A 14,933-nucleotide genomic window follows, 5' to 3' on the forward strand; every position below is an offset into this window, starting at 1 on the left:
TAAAAAAAAAAAAAAAAAAAAAAAATCAACAATTAACTTCTAACAAGGACAACTGAAGAAACAGTTTTCTAAGCAGGGTATTAACAGGAAGCACACACAGAACAGGCGAGTCTGGAAATCTTTACGAGAACTGCTATTGCGTGAGGCAGGAGGAGGCTGGTGGAGTGCAAGATGAGGATGAAACCAGACAGGCTTTATACCCAAGTGCATATACTTTTCTGAGAAGCTTTGGATTTCTCTGCAGGATGAGGTATCTCTATTATGTTTTGCTAAAAGAATAACATCAAACAAACCTCAAAAATGAACTGCTTTAGTGTAAACTTCATGCCGACATGATGACAGCACATGAGAGCCTTGGGTTATGAGCCATGACTCTAACAGCTTTGGACACAGTAACTTGAAGATATAAAAGCTGAGACTTCTGTTTAATACAGACATTCCAATCAATTATTACTTTTATGCTGACGCTACATGAGTTAATCATTCCCATAGCAGTATCTTAGCATAGCTGTCACATTATTTCTGCAACAAAATGAGTATGTTTGACGTGTGTTTAGCAACACTCTCAACACTTATGGTAGATGTGCGGCAATGGAATGAATAGCAGGAAGGGTGTTTTTATGCAAGAGGCTAAAAGTACAATCAGCAGCAAAAATTAGGATGTCTGACAGTGAGTAAAAAGGTTAGAACAAAATCCTACTGCTACAAATGACATCTCCCACAGTTATGTCTCACTCCTGTAAGAAATGGATTCTCACTGGCATTAGCAAGAATCAAGAATACACTCCACGTTTCACATACGTATAGGGACAATTTCGAAACTCCAGCCAGAAGCTGGCTGCAGGCTACATCATCCTTCCTCTCCTTGTGTGGGTGTGAGCTTACAAAAACCAGAAACTACGATGAGGATAGGAAGCAACCCACAGGTGCGAGCAACGAAACTCTTCTGCAGCTTTTTCTTATTCTCCATATAGAAGCAGAAATCAAATGGCCTTGAGTACCCATTTTATTGAGCTTCTGTCTGCTGCAGTTTAGTCCAAAGAACTCGTGCCCATTTTCCGGTGGTGTGTAACTGAAGTTAAAGCTGACTTCCCGTGAATCTAAAGAGCTCACATGAAACAGTTCTTCATTTTAGCTTAATACCTGCAGCAGAGTAATTTCACATACCAAGCATCCACTTCTCTATTACCAAATTTATCTCATTCTTAAGGATGTGACTTTCATTGCCTGCTCTATCATCAGATATTATTAGCTTGACTTTCGTTGCCTGCTCTATCATCAGATATTATTAGCATCACACAAGAAAAGCAACAGCTTAGCACTACACTGAAGCCATTCCCGTGTCAAAAGGATCAGTAAACCACTTCTCATGCCACAAGCCCAACCCTAAAGCAGATCAAGCAGTATTTCGTGCAAATATGATGAAAGTAGAGTGTACCTTGATGAGGAAGCTGCATGAAAACTGCAGATTTAGAGCAAGGCAGAGAAGCTTCACAGACACAGAATGAAAGAAAAAACGTAAGTGAATAATGTCCATGAAAGGAACAGCGAGAAGAAAGAAAGGGGAAAGGAGAAGAGATGATGATAGACAAAACATTTACAAACAATGATCTCGCCCGGTTGTTTCCAGATGCAAGAAAAAAATTTTTCATTTATCTGCAACTTAATATATTTGTAACCATAATAAAAAACTCACTTGGCTGAAACTGTCTCTTTAACTCAGTGTGATGAAGTAACTCAGCACTGCTAAATACTTGATTTTCTTGTGCAGTAGTTCTCGAATCAGAGTAAGTGGATGATAGATCTGCATCCCTTATTAGTCCCATAGTTGTCTTGCTGTTTCAAGAAATCCTGTGGCCCACCTTCATGTTCTATCATTCTTTCACCAATGATTTTTATTGTGGCAGATATTAGGTCTTTCACTGCTTACTCCCTCACTCTTGTCTCTACAGCGTAAATGTGCACAGCAATGACAACGCCATCACACACCTCTAGGCACAGTTAATGAGAATGCAAAATTCACGTATGCAGCTATGGAGCTGTATAAAGTGCCAGAAGACCAATTAAATTTTTAATACAATTAAACAGCTTAAAAAGCAAAGCATGTTTTATGCAAAGTTGCATGTTTTATGCAAAGTTGCACTGGTTAACATGCCAGTTTAAACCAGGGAAATTGTTTGTTGATTAAAGTGGAGCAACGTAATAAACGTGGGATGAAGGAGCAAAATGAAGAGCTCCACGTTGTGACCTGGTCCACAGTTTGAGAAAGCTGGAGATCCCCCAAGCAAACCCCAAGTCTTTGTATTCAAATTGCTAGAATGAAGCTGGAAACACCTATAAAGGCTGATTCTTTACAAAGATGCCTCCAGTCTGGTTACACAAAAATGGAACCATTAGTAATCTTCTGGCCTTCATATCGGTCTTTTAAAATTTAATTTCCAAGCAAACAATGCACAGGGTGTCATAAAGGCATTACTACAGACCCACTAGGATCCTGAATCACGTAACAAGTTCACCACTTCCTAACCCCATTTGTGGAGATGGGCTCTTCACCAGCATTTGATAAAAGCCATCTATTTGGAAGAAATTTTTGAAGAGCTGGATTAATTCCTTCCTCTTAGCTAACCAAGGAAGAAGGAATAGAAAGCGAGGCGTAAGGGAGGCAGACATTTACATAGCAAAATGCTGTTTTCGCTAGTAGAGGGCCTAATCCTGCATCATCACTTCATCCTTGCAAAAAGAACTGCTGGAGCTGCTACCAATTCTACGTTCTAAAGGGAAAGATGCTGCTCATAATGTACTTATTTTCACACTGACAGCAAGGTCTTTTTTTTTTCCCCCTTTAATTTTATCCTTCTCCCTGTTCTAGTATTACAGGTAATTCTTAGCTGAATGTTAAATAAGAAAGTTTCTATCGAACCACTTGCCTTTTCCATAATCTTGGTTGTTATCTGTACCTGCACTCTATTAGGAGTTTTTATACAGAAATATTTCTATACACAGGATAAATTGCGTGACGATACAATACAGTGGCTGCATTATATATTCATAACGTATAATGGACATTGCAAAATGTTAAGTGAAACAGCAGTCTCTCAAACTTCTTCAAACTCAACTTTCACCCACTCTTATTACCCAATTCAAAAGGGATTCCAGGACGGCACCAGCGAGTCCCTTTCAGACCAATGCTCTTTCACTTGTTCTCGGGCAGGAATACAAAACAAGGAAACAACGGCTAAGGAGTGCTATTAATAAAGTAGCAGAGGAAGAGGTAACAACTGTGGAAAATATGCTTCACGCTTTCTCTCCTCACTTGGGATAACATTATTTAATGTAATAAGTCATCTTGAATTGGCAGGAAACTGGAAAGCAAATCCTGTTTTGAGTCTATTTAGACTGACAGGCATCTTAAAATATAATTCTGGAACACAGCATCAGTATATCAAGAAGGGGATCTCCCCAGATTTAAACAATTAAAGTTGGCTTCTCATACAGGAAAAAAGCAAGTTGTAATCACTTTTCACTGCATGAAACAAAAAAAAGAAATCACTATTCCCAAATTACTCAAACACAGAGCACAGTTTTACCTCTGTTGCACCTCTGCAATACTCATCATATTCAACAAAAAACACGCATAGCACGTGAGCAAACTGATAATCTGGAAGACCAGACTTCTTGACTACAGCTAAGTACAACTAAGTAGAGCTTATTTCAGGGCTAGCAGAAACCAGTAAACAACAAGAGTGAAAAAAACCAAAACACCTCTGTAAATACTATACCTAAACCCAAGTAGTTTCTAGCCTTGCATCAAGGTTAGAAACAAAGCAGAAATAAAAGGGTTCTTTGACTTCAGTGTTCGGAACTGCGATAGTTAAATCATCATTTAAGAAATATCACACAGTATAATTTTTATGACAAAGAAAAGTAAAGAATTTCCTCAATATGAGAGACACTAATCCAAAATCACTTCAGGAAGAGTCTTCATGCAGATTTCTTTGACATAAATTCCATTTTCTTCCTGTATTTAATTTCCTCTAGCTTATGCTTCATCTGCTATGCTGAATAATTTTACTCTTTTTTCATTTTTCACCCTGAAAACCTATGCTGTTAAATTTAACCTCTGCATCTCCCTGTAATTCCCCTCTCCCCAAGCCAGAAGGAATTTAGTGTTTTTATCCATCTAATGCCTTTAATGACTGTTCTTTTCTTGAACGCCTTCATTTTATCATCAGCGTGTTTCTGGCAATAAAATAGTCTGAACTGACCCAGTATTCCACACGTATCTACATGAACACTTTTTTCCTTCGAGGGAGAGTACGACCTCCATGTGATGCTGCCTATATGAGCATTGGCCTTAAATCATACAGTCACCTGAAACTGAGTCAGCCCAGACACACTCTTCCACAGCACAGTTCTGGATTATTTTTCCTAATATGTGCTACCTTGTAGTGCCCAGACAGGTATTATTCTCCTTGCAAAATATCATGATTATATATTGATATTTACTAATTTTCAATGCTCCACTGTTACATATATTCCATATTAAGATGCAGCTGTTATTTGTTCTGATGCACTTAATGCTATTTCCTTCATGTATAACGACTCGGAAGACAGCTTTTGTGCTGGACAAAATCCAACATCTGAAATACAGTGTAATAGCTTAGTAAACAGCTTAATATTCATTTGGTTCACGAACGCAATGATGTTTGATGCATAAACATCTCCAAAGAGAAAATGAGACTGAGTGTTTGTCTACAGAAACAGTAAATTCAATACATTTCCCTTACCTAGGTAGTACCAGAACAGCTACTGACCTGGGGAGTGCTGGGAAGTTGCGAGCGAGGTCATGGAATTGGAAAGGTTAAGGTTAGCAGTAATGCTAAGTTGGCTCTGCACTGCGGGAGGATATGGAGATGTGGGTGTCAGGAGAGATTCTTCACTGGTTTCTTCATCAATTCCAGGCAAATACGTGTCAATCAAGGCATCAAGAAACTTCACTATGAGCTCAGCATAGTCTGGGATTTGTGTTTGCTGTGGGTGATGGGGGGGGAAAAAAAAACCAAAACAAACCACGATTGGTTCTTTTCTTCCTACTTTTCTGTCAATAGGAGCTTTGCCCCAGAACTCACTCTAATATCACACTGGTTTTGCCTGAAAATTTTAAAAAGCGTTTGATGTGAGTATCTGTAAAAACTGATTTGTAGTCTTTTCCAGATTAATCTAAATGCACACATCAAAGACCACTTACAGGTGTAATTTCAGTAGTGCGTGGAAGCACAAAGTCAGGAAAGAGGGGCTGTTTCATTCCCGAGGTGACCTGCCACAGCTGCCTGAACCTGACACGTTATTAAAAGCACTGCCTATGCCCCCAAAGCCTAACATCCCAAACACTGCCTGCTCTGCTCATCTAGTTCTTGTTACGATGACTAGAGGGAACAAATAGCAGTGCAGGCTGTCAGTGCTCGATTTATTTGTTCTGTTGTAACATAAAGTTTATCCTTATGGAATTACCATTCTTAGCAAATTAATCCCTTGCACTGTAAGACACACTTAATAAACTAAGACTTTCTGACTGATACCGTATGTCCAAGGCCTCTTAGTGAACCTGGGAGCAGTAAAAAGGTGCATTTACACACCTGACTGCTTTTACTCAACTTCAGTAATTTGACCTTCACGAGTCTATCAAAATATCTGATGCAGGCTCGAAAATTGTTTTAGCTATAGAAGTGAGCCTTATATTACTAACTTGCTCATATAAATTCCATGACTTGTCATTTATCTGCCTCTTTCCTGGAGCACCAATGTGCTTTAGAGAGAAAATGAAGGCAAAACACTCACGAACTTATATATGGTGTACTGTTCTTACCTTAGAAAATGGGCCAGCAAACCTCCATAACCCATTAAATCCAAAACCTACAACAACAAATTGAACGTTACCACTAAAACACAGTTCTCAATTGACAGAAAACAACTAGAAAGTACACATAGCACATCACTTGGATTTACTTAGGCATGGAAATGAAATATTTTGACTGGGCGATGCAACACTAAATGTTGTCCAAACCATGTATAAGGTATTATGGCATTTTAATTTGTATATGAAATACATAAGCTGTAAAAACCTTGAAATCTCAGAACTGTCATGCGAGAAATTCTTGATGGTATTTTAAAAATTAAATTTAGCATGTGAATATGCATCTCATTTTAAAAATTATGTCAACATTTAAGTTTTTCTCAACTGTCATCTGTTTCTTACGGATCTTCCTGGAAAGTTTTGGATTAAGGACCATAAAAAAATATTTAGGTTTTAAGTGTTTAAGTGTGACATGAAAGTGAGCTTGGGCACTGAAAAACAAACATTACTCTATGGAATTTACCAATAATTAAGTCAATCCCTAACTTACAAGGTTAACTTAAAACTCACCATTTATCACCACCATTCATGTTTTGTATTTCTTTAAACTGGTTAGTGGAAACAGAATACTGAGTTTCAACTTCTTTTTACTCACGTAGATGGTGTCATACTTTTAATATTTGGTGCACAACTGCAGCAAGCAGTTTTAATATTCATGTCAGTACAGGTTTTTTTAATATGCGAACTCTTATTTTTACTAGGATATATGAAGTTGGAGAGATGGCACACAAGACTGACACTGTTCTGTTAGGGTTGCAATAATTCTGAAACATTTTCAGTAGTAAATCTAACTTAAAATACAGCAGCTTTAAAAAAAAAAAAAGGAAAAATATTTACTCTGTAGATAAGAAGTTTGGTATTGGGGTGGAGACTCTTCATGGTAGACAACACTCTGAACAATCCCATGAATTGGATTCAACAAATTTGGATCCTGGCACAGCGATAAAAGGGTATTGATCTTGGAATCCAATAAATTATGCCTGAAGAAAAGAGAAGTGGCTTATTTTTTGTTCATTAAATAAAATAAATCTGCAGTTCCCAACTGACTTTAGCAAACAGCAGGTAAGGTGGGATTTTCAAAATCTCAGTCATTTTAGAAGTACAAAACAACTCCTGTATATGTTCAGTGAGTACTCTTATGATGTGTAACACTTTCAAAAAATTGTACTAACAATATAACCCATTAAAGCATCTACCTAGCACTTTAAATTGCAAATATTTTAATTATTTTCAACCAAAAAATTATTCACTGGATTTGTGTACATGTCAGAGCTGGAGTTTCAAAGCAGTTTTTTAAACTCGTGGGGCTACTGTCTCATTTGAGCTCCCTTGCAGAACTCATGCGTGGGTTGGTTTGGTTTTTTTCTTTTAATACAAATGCCAGTTACTTGCAGTTGTGCTTGGAATAGCTCACAGAACTTGGCTGTACTTTGGCCATTACTTTATAAAGCCAGAAAAAGGTAGCACTATTTCTAAATCACACACAGGTCAGTTTTAAAAGTCTACTCATGTTAGTTTCTGATAGTTGGGTTTCCCTTACATATATTGACTCCAGCAAATACTACTTTTAACTGATATCTAAAGAAATACATCCAAAGAGTATCTTGAACTATGCTTTAAACCAGTTTTGATATGCACTTGGGGTACTAATTAAAAAAAACTGAGTCTGACTGGGGTGAAAGTAATACTTAAGAGGCAGTATATGTTGACTTGTATAGAAAGCTACACGAACATATTAAAATGTAATTTGCTTCTCTGCAGTATCAAAGAAGTGATAAAGCCATGCTAAGTCCCTAGACTAGAGTAGCGGCAGCAATGATGCTGAAAGCTTTTGGAAGAAGCTGATGGCTGCACAGACAGGCTCCCTAGCAACAGCGATACAGAGTTCTCCCACGCTCTGCCAACCTGCCTGAAAATCTGACGCTGAAGAGTGCTTCTGAGGACCATCTGTAGCAGTGGCATCTGAGGATGCCTATTCTAGTAAGAACATTATATTCATTTAACACAGGGAAAAAGCATGATTCTCGAATTGCTACGGACATTTGTCTCAACAAGCCGTGGACAGATCGCAGCTAGTAACCTACAAATGAGTAAGCATCTCACACGTGCTTGTCCTGGTCCGGAGACCTTTTAAAGGAAGGGCCAAGTACGCAGTCATCATAAACAGAGCTTTAGGTACTTACACAACAGGAAAGACCTTTGGGAAGACAACACTGGCTTCTGCTAAATACTCATACAGAATCCGCTGGTCAAACTCATCAGTAGTGTACTTCACTAACGTTGCCTGTCATAATGCAAAGGATTAAATCAGCATGCTTCTAATTTAATTTGAGTAATTATAGGCTTTTGCTGTTGTTGTAGTTTAAGGTTTTAAGATTTCTGAATAGCAGAAAACAGCATTACAAAAGATTAACTTATGCCCTCTTTGGACATGGAATCAAGTTATTTTATGTGTATGTGGGAAACAATAAAAACAGTTGGTAATAGCTTCTATTTTGGCAAAAAACATAGCTAGTCAGTTTTTGACAAAAGTGGGCAACTGAGTCTTTCTGAAGTATATCAGGAATAGTAACTGTATTGGTACATCTGAAGAAAGCACTATCATACCGTACACCTATATTACTAGTTAATCATTTTTAAACTGAATTATGCTGGGATTCCAACAATTTTCACTTCTTAACTTTAAGTATAATATATTAATATCCTTTTATTAGATAAAATTAGTTTGTGATAAAAATCTGCCAGGAAAAAGGGACAATTGTTGGACATGTTCTACAAAACAATACAGAATAATGAAAATTCAGTATTTGCTCTCAAAGAACATTTAAATACATTTCTAAAAGTGATTCCTAGAAAGTTTGAAGAACGGCAATAAAAGAATAGACTTGCACATCACTGATTCTGATCTATATGAATTTAGAAACACTGCAAGGAACACATATGCTTCTTTGGAAGATAAAAGAGTATCAGAAAATAACAGACAATACACAGAAAGAGAGCTTACAAGAACTGTAAGCAGCAGTGCCTGAATTTTTGGGTCAGTCAGAACTTCTTCATCTAGGAGGACATTCGACTCAGAAACAGAAACTTTTCGAAGATGTGGGTGTTGCTGCGGTGATATTCTCTGGGTTTCTGCCAGGTAAAAAAGAGCAACTCATCCAAAGCAAAATAAACCCAAACCGAAATAGAATTAGCTCTTGCACAACAAATTCAGTCATACACAAACTTCAGAGTTCACCAGCCTTTTCATAAAGTATAAAAGCAACAACTATGCTGTAATACTAGCAGCGCTAGATCATTACATGGGATGTATTATCAAATGGTAAACAATAACCCCAATTTCCTATTCAGTGAAATACAGGCCCAGGGGTGGTAAGTACCGTACTCAGGGTCAGGCAGCAGACTGACATCAGATACAACAGAAAAACCCTGGTCTTGCATTGCAATTGGGGATGGGGGCACAGGAAGCAGATGTGGGAGAAGATGAAGAGAGGCATTCTAGGCATTAGGTCACGTTCCATCTCCTGTAGTAATTTGCAGCCAGGACTTATTAACGTATAGAAAGCCAAATTTTAGTTATTTCATTTCAGTCCTGTATGCAGTACTTTATAGCTGCCCCTTATTCTGCATCTGCAAACTGAGCAACTCTAACTCAAACCTCAGTTGCCAGTGATGTGGAAGACTGTACTCTCCAGAAGCCACTGTTAAGAAAGATATTTCTCCCTTACCTTGTAGTAACCTCAGCAAATAAACATTGAATTTAGAAATAATCCTTTGTATATATATACAAAGCATTTATAGTTAGCATTATTCTTAAAACGTTAGTCCTGTTTCTCACCCATTTCATAATCATTTTCGGCTACTCTCCTCATTTTGGGAGGCGTTGTGATTCCAGATTCCATGTCTTGCCTTTTAGGAGCCTTTGTGTCCGATATCAAATGGTCAAAACTTTTCCTTGTACCTAAAAACAATTTATCAGGCAATTAAAAACATTAAACCTAAATCCATATTCTAACTATTTCTGATTTTCTGTCCAAGCTACTCTCCTATCTATGACGTATTGATTGGAATCTGGGGACATTTTCACCATTTTCAGGGATGGTAGAGAAAATACGATCACACCATGCCGCTCTCCATCACAGTTTCCAAAATGCTTCACAATACGTATGAGGAAAGCATGCAATTTATTCAAATATGTAAGCTGCGGGCATGCTATGGTTTCCTGGTCAACACATCACATCGAATAAACATGCCAAAATGTGATTACTGAAAAGGAAGCAGTAATAGGATTGTAATGAAAGAAATGCCCCTTTTCTTCCATATATACACCGTATAATGTAAAAGGGTAACCACAAGTTATGCAAAGCAACTCATCTTGTTTCTCTGATATTAAGACTTTGCTTGTAAACACGATGCACTGAGAAGCCATGAATAAAAATCAGATTGCTTCCAAAACATCTAAAATGTTTTGGGACCATCTCTTCTAGCATAAGATAGAGTATTCAATATAGTAGCTAAGCTAAGGTATTCAGCTTCTTGGTTTTGTTGAAAGAGGGCTGGTGGCAGAAAATTGGCACTATGACTCTTTAGTATCTGGAGTATCTTTTTTTCTTCCCCCTTTTTTTTTTTCTTTTTTCTCCACTTCAACATGCACATTTTGAGTGTCACTCTTGCTTCCCCGCCCTTCGTGATCAAAATAAATGAGTTAGTCCTCTTCAACTGTGTTCTCTAATTTGTGTTTTGTAGAAACTGCATTCCCTCTGAATCAGGAATAAGCACTTGAAGTCAGAATAAATACAAGTATAATTTTTCTCCAGTAACACTTCCTGAGGTATTCTATAGACAAATTAGTAAATTAGTTATCTTAATAACCTAGAAGCTTTTTAGTGTTCGCTTGTGAAGGCTGCCCCATATCCAAACTCATGGATTTTCGTGTTCGAGGGCTTATCTGTCCCACTGTCGGGTAACTGGCAGCCAGATGTCTGTCTGACCCCTTTGGTGATGACCATGGTTGATTTTCCTTTAGTGTCCTGAAAGTGCAGAGAAATTAAATTAAGAAAATCTTTAAAACTGTGCACATTTAGGCATAAATTTTTCAACTAGCCAAGCTAACATTTATTAAACCCATCTTTCCTAACAGGTTAATCTCCAAAAAATACATACTAAGAAATAGTACTTTGCTTGCAAAAATGTCTGAGCTAGTGATAACTAACAATCTGATATGAATGTAATGATCAAGAGATAAAAAATAAAGCAATGAAAAGAACACAAGCAAATGAGCCTATGAGGCAAGATGAAAGATATTTAATAATCAGCTACTCCATACTGGATGCTAAAAAGAGAGATATCAAGTAAAGTGCTCCCTATTGAGAGAAACTGGCTCTCCATGTCACTTCTAGGTTGATTTCCTAGCTTATCTCTGTGGCTGCTTATAGACAAGACTATAAGGTGTCAAGATTTTCCAATGACACGAACCAAGTGATTACCTAGTACATGCCTTGAAGCTCTTAAAAGGACAAACTAAACTTCCATCTAAAATATAAATGAAAAATGAGGTGAAATTAGGTCTTGTAGAAAGAGGTTAGCAAAAAGTTTAAGAACCTCCAAAGCAGTTAAGCTCTGAAATAGCTTTACAGATCTCAAAATTAAGTGTATAGGAATTTGATACCCAAATTTCTCTGTGCATGTTGATCACAGTATCACAGTGTAAGTAGCGTATTGGTCTGGAACCAATAACAGAACATTAACTTAGCTTTATGAATGTGGGTTTCAGTTTTCAATATACCACAGGTTACCTTTAGGTAACTTACTAAAGTAAACAGACATTGAAATACGGATAACTTATCTAAAAGTTAGACAACCAACCTATAGCTAGTGTCACTGTGATGTATGGGATATGTATCCATAGGAACATTTTCCATTGAAACATCTGTCAATAAGAGAGACTTCCTATGTTTTAGACTGCAGCGACTTCGAACTTCCTCAGATACTGTCAGCAAAGCTAAAAATTCAAAGAAAGCTAACGTAAGTTTTCCACAGTAGGAATACATTGAAGAATGTAAGCAATATTCCATCAATTTAATTTTTTTACTTAATATAAAGACGACCATTGAGATGTAATTACACATTACCGAAACGTACAGATTAAAAGTAGGTCATTTAAAAAGAATTATATTCCCCATCCAGTTACAGGATTTAAACATTTGTCCTCAACATGGTCACAATTTCTATTTCTAGACCACTAGAAATTTCAATGTTTAAGGCACGCACTTAAACCAAGAAACTTGCAGCCTCCCTGAAGTATTTTCAAAGTTACACAGTAGGTCCTGTGCTGGCAAGCCTTCAGTCCACAAAAAGCTTTAATTGATGTACCCCAGCCTAGCCCAGACTCTTATCCATCTCCACTTACAAGTTTCCTTTATGTTGGTACAATTTTATCAACCTAAAACCATAAGAATTCCCACAATAATCCATTCCTTTTCAGTTAGCACAAATTTAAAAGAATGTTTGTTTGTTTAATTTTACCTGCTAGGTAAGCCACACTCTGGGTGTTCACCTCAAACTTGTCACAGTTCCTATGTTTGTTAACCAGAGCTAGTAGTGTATGTAAAATCCTTACTGTTCTTGCTACAGTGGTAGGTGAAGGATGCCTGTACCCTAAGAAATGAGGTTAAGAAACCAAATACTGTATTTAATTTTAATGCATATTTATGAAGCATTAATATTTTGAGAAGATTTATAAATATTTTTCGGCATGTTCTCAGGAAACTTCACGTAAAGGGTGAGGAAGCACAATGCTAACAGAAATTGCACATTTAAGACTAATTTTTTCTGTCCCTCCCCCCAAAAGTCACATAATTTCAAATGTCTGTGCATATATTATATCTATTATCTCACAAATCAATCTTCTAAAAGAAACAGTGAGCCTGAACACAGGCAAACACACAGAGAAAGACAGCATTCTTGGACAAAGTAGTAAAGAACATGTCTATGGAAAACCCGGCAAAGTCCTTTAGTCAAAGAACATTTAATTCTGTATCTATTCTGTGATCCAAGTTACTTAAAATCCACCACCCATTCTTTCCCCATAATCCCTGGACTTGTTTTTATTTTTGAATTAAGAGTGTTCATCTTAAATGAACAGCAATATGTATTCTTACCTTTCAGGAGGTGTCCCACTAGTGCGAAGTTAAAGTTGGAGTTGAAATTTAGCCCAACAAAATGATCCATCTGCTTGCAGTGCCATTCGAGTGGCCTCCTGATCTCCATAAACACCTCTTCTGGGCTCTGACCCAGAAAAAATAAAATACAGGAGTACCTCATCACAAGTTACTCATCATATCTCAAGTTGTTTTTTTTTTTTTTAAAGTGACAAAACAGTAATTTTGATAGTTTACGTGACAATAGCGCAAACACTCTTGATTAGAACACATCTATACATTTCTGTTCCAGTTTAGAACAGAATAGCAAGAGCTTCATCTCTACGTCTTAGTTTTACTGTTGATATAACACAAGTGAAACAATCTCTAATGCAAATTTCAGTTTTAGTTGCTTAACTACTGTCCATGAGGACACAGAATTTTTTTTTTCTTTTTTTAACAGATCTAACCGCTTACATAAACGAAGGGTTAGTCACAGCTGACTGCTAGCAGCTTACCTTATCATTGAATACTCGAAGGCTATCCAAGGTATGCAGATTCTGTTCAAGTAGTGCTGTACCTGCTGAGTACAAGTTTACTTCGTCTAGCTGCAGTACTGCCATAGCTACCCAAAAGAGGGCCTTGTGCATAGGAGAGTCCTAGAAGGAAAAAGAAAAAGCCACGATTTCACTTTCAAGTCAGTTCCTGTAAGTCAAAGACAAGTAAGACTGACACGTGGTTTTGTATATGCGTTACTATCCTTCCTGTAGCAGGTTCTGTCTTCAACCATGTCCATTCCGTCAATGCAGATGTACATGTGAACCTGTCGTCTTAATGCACTTAACGGGTGAACAGTAGAAAGCAAATGAATTTCAAGCCTTTCACCTCCCCTAAAGCCGTTCCTTCTCTCTTATATTCCTTCCCTTGCTCACAAAGTGTCAGACGCATATTGCCCTACACCAGAGTGAACAGAAATGTGTCTTCTGTTATCAATTTGAATGCACATGTTGAAAATGGATTGCAATTCTGCACAGATAACTGGCCAGGCAATTTCTTCTCCAAATCAAAAAAGCATGCAGGAAGAATTGGCATTCAACAGATTCTGGGTCTCTTAAGCAGCAGATTTTTCAAGGAACAAGTTTTATTTACTAACAGTAAATATATGGGGCTCTTCATTAACGGCATACCCATTGGTATGCTGATCAAATAATGAACATGAAAGTAATGTATGGATGGCTACCTTAATACCAAACCAGGTAAGACAAACATTTATTACAAGCCATGATCTGAAAAGCATGTATTAACAATCAAACATCTGAAAGCCAAGACTGAAAGTCTTTTGGAAAGCATTAAGACAGCCCGTGGTACGGTCATTGCCTATATTGCTGTGGCCCAGTTTGATGAAGCAGAACAGTACATTCTAAAGCATTTTTAAAGCCTTTGCACAGGTCCCACATACAAACACCGGTGACGTATTTCCCATATGTAGTACTTTCGAGCATGAGTCATAGCAGCGAAGTGTGAACTTCAGATACCACAACACTTACTTATATTTTTGAGATTATACCCATAATTATAATTTTTATTTACAAAATATGTTCTCTGTTTACTCTAAAAATCCAGTTGTTTACCTTATTAAGAAGAGGCTGCAGCTTGGTGAGTGCTATAACTGTAGCTTCTATTAGAACTTGGCTATTGTAATTATCAGGGCCTTTTAAACAGCTCTCAAGTCCCTTTTTGTAGGAAAAAAGAGTAATTAAAACACAACCATAATTAGATTTTGCTTTGTAAAAAGAAGATCAAAACTCTAAACAAGAATTGTTGCTCTCAACTAGTTTACAAAGCTTGAGCTCATTTTAAACCAATTCTCAAGGACTTTG

At 37.2% G+C, this 14,933-nt stretch overlaps 1 protein-coding gene across 2 annotated transcripts in view; it reads right to left on the bottom strand.

Moving 5' to 3' along the window:
- The window catches only part of NF1 (neurofibromin 1), a 96,427-nt gene that overhangs the window by 7,909 nt on the left and 73,585 nt on the right, over positions 1–14,933 (bottom strand). For both annotated transcript variants that reach the window (XM_019471807.1, XM_019471805.1), the window contains 12 exons: positions 14,685–14,786; positions 13,572–13,712; positions 13,075–13,201; positions 12,440–12,571; positions 11,780–11,915; positions 10,787–10,944; positions 9,753–9,875; positions 8,919–9,046; positions 8,098–8,198; positions 6,752–6,894; positions 5,867–5,913; positions 4,815–5,031 (listed from right to left, as the gene is read on the bottom strand). In XM_019471807.1, the coding sequence (XP_019327352.1) occupies positions 4,815–5,031; positions 5,867–5,913; positions 6,752–6,894; positions 8,098–8,198; positions 8,919–9,046; positions 9,753–9,875; positions 10,787–10,944; positions 11,780–11,915; positions 12,440–12,571; positions 13,075–13,201; positions 13,572–13,712; positions 14,685–14,786 (1,555 nt within the window). The remainder of the gene's footprint in view (positions 1–4,814; positions 5,032–5,866; positions 5,914–6,751; positions 6,895–8,097; positions 8,199–8,918; positions 9,047–9,752; positions 9,876–10,786; positions 10,945–11,779; positions 11,916–12,439; positions 12,572–13,074; positions 13,202–13,571; positions 13,713–14,684; positions 14,787–14,933) is intronic.

The sequence above is a fragment of the Aptenodytes forsteri genome, unplaced genomic scaffold, assembly GCF_000699145.1.
Source record: "Aptenodytes forsteri isolate BGI_AS27 unplaced genomic scaffold, ASM69914v1 Scaffold66, whole genome shotgun sequence".
Classification (NCBI taxonomy): domain Eukaryota; kingdom Metazoa; phylum Chordata; class Aves; order Sphenisciformes; family Spheniscidae; genus Aptenodytes; species Aptenodytes forsteri.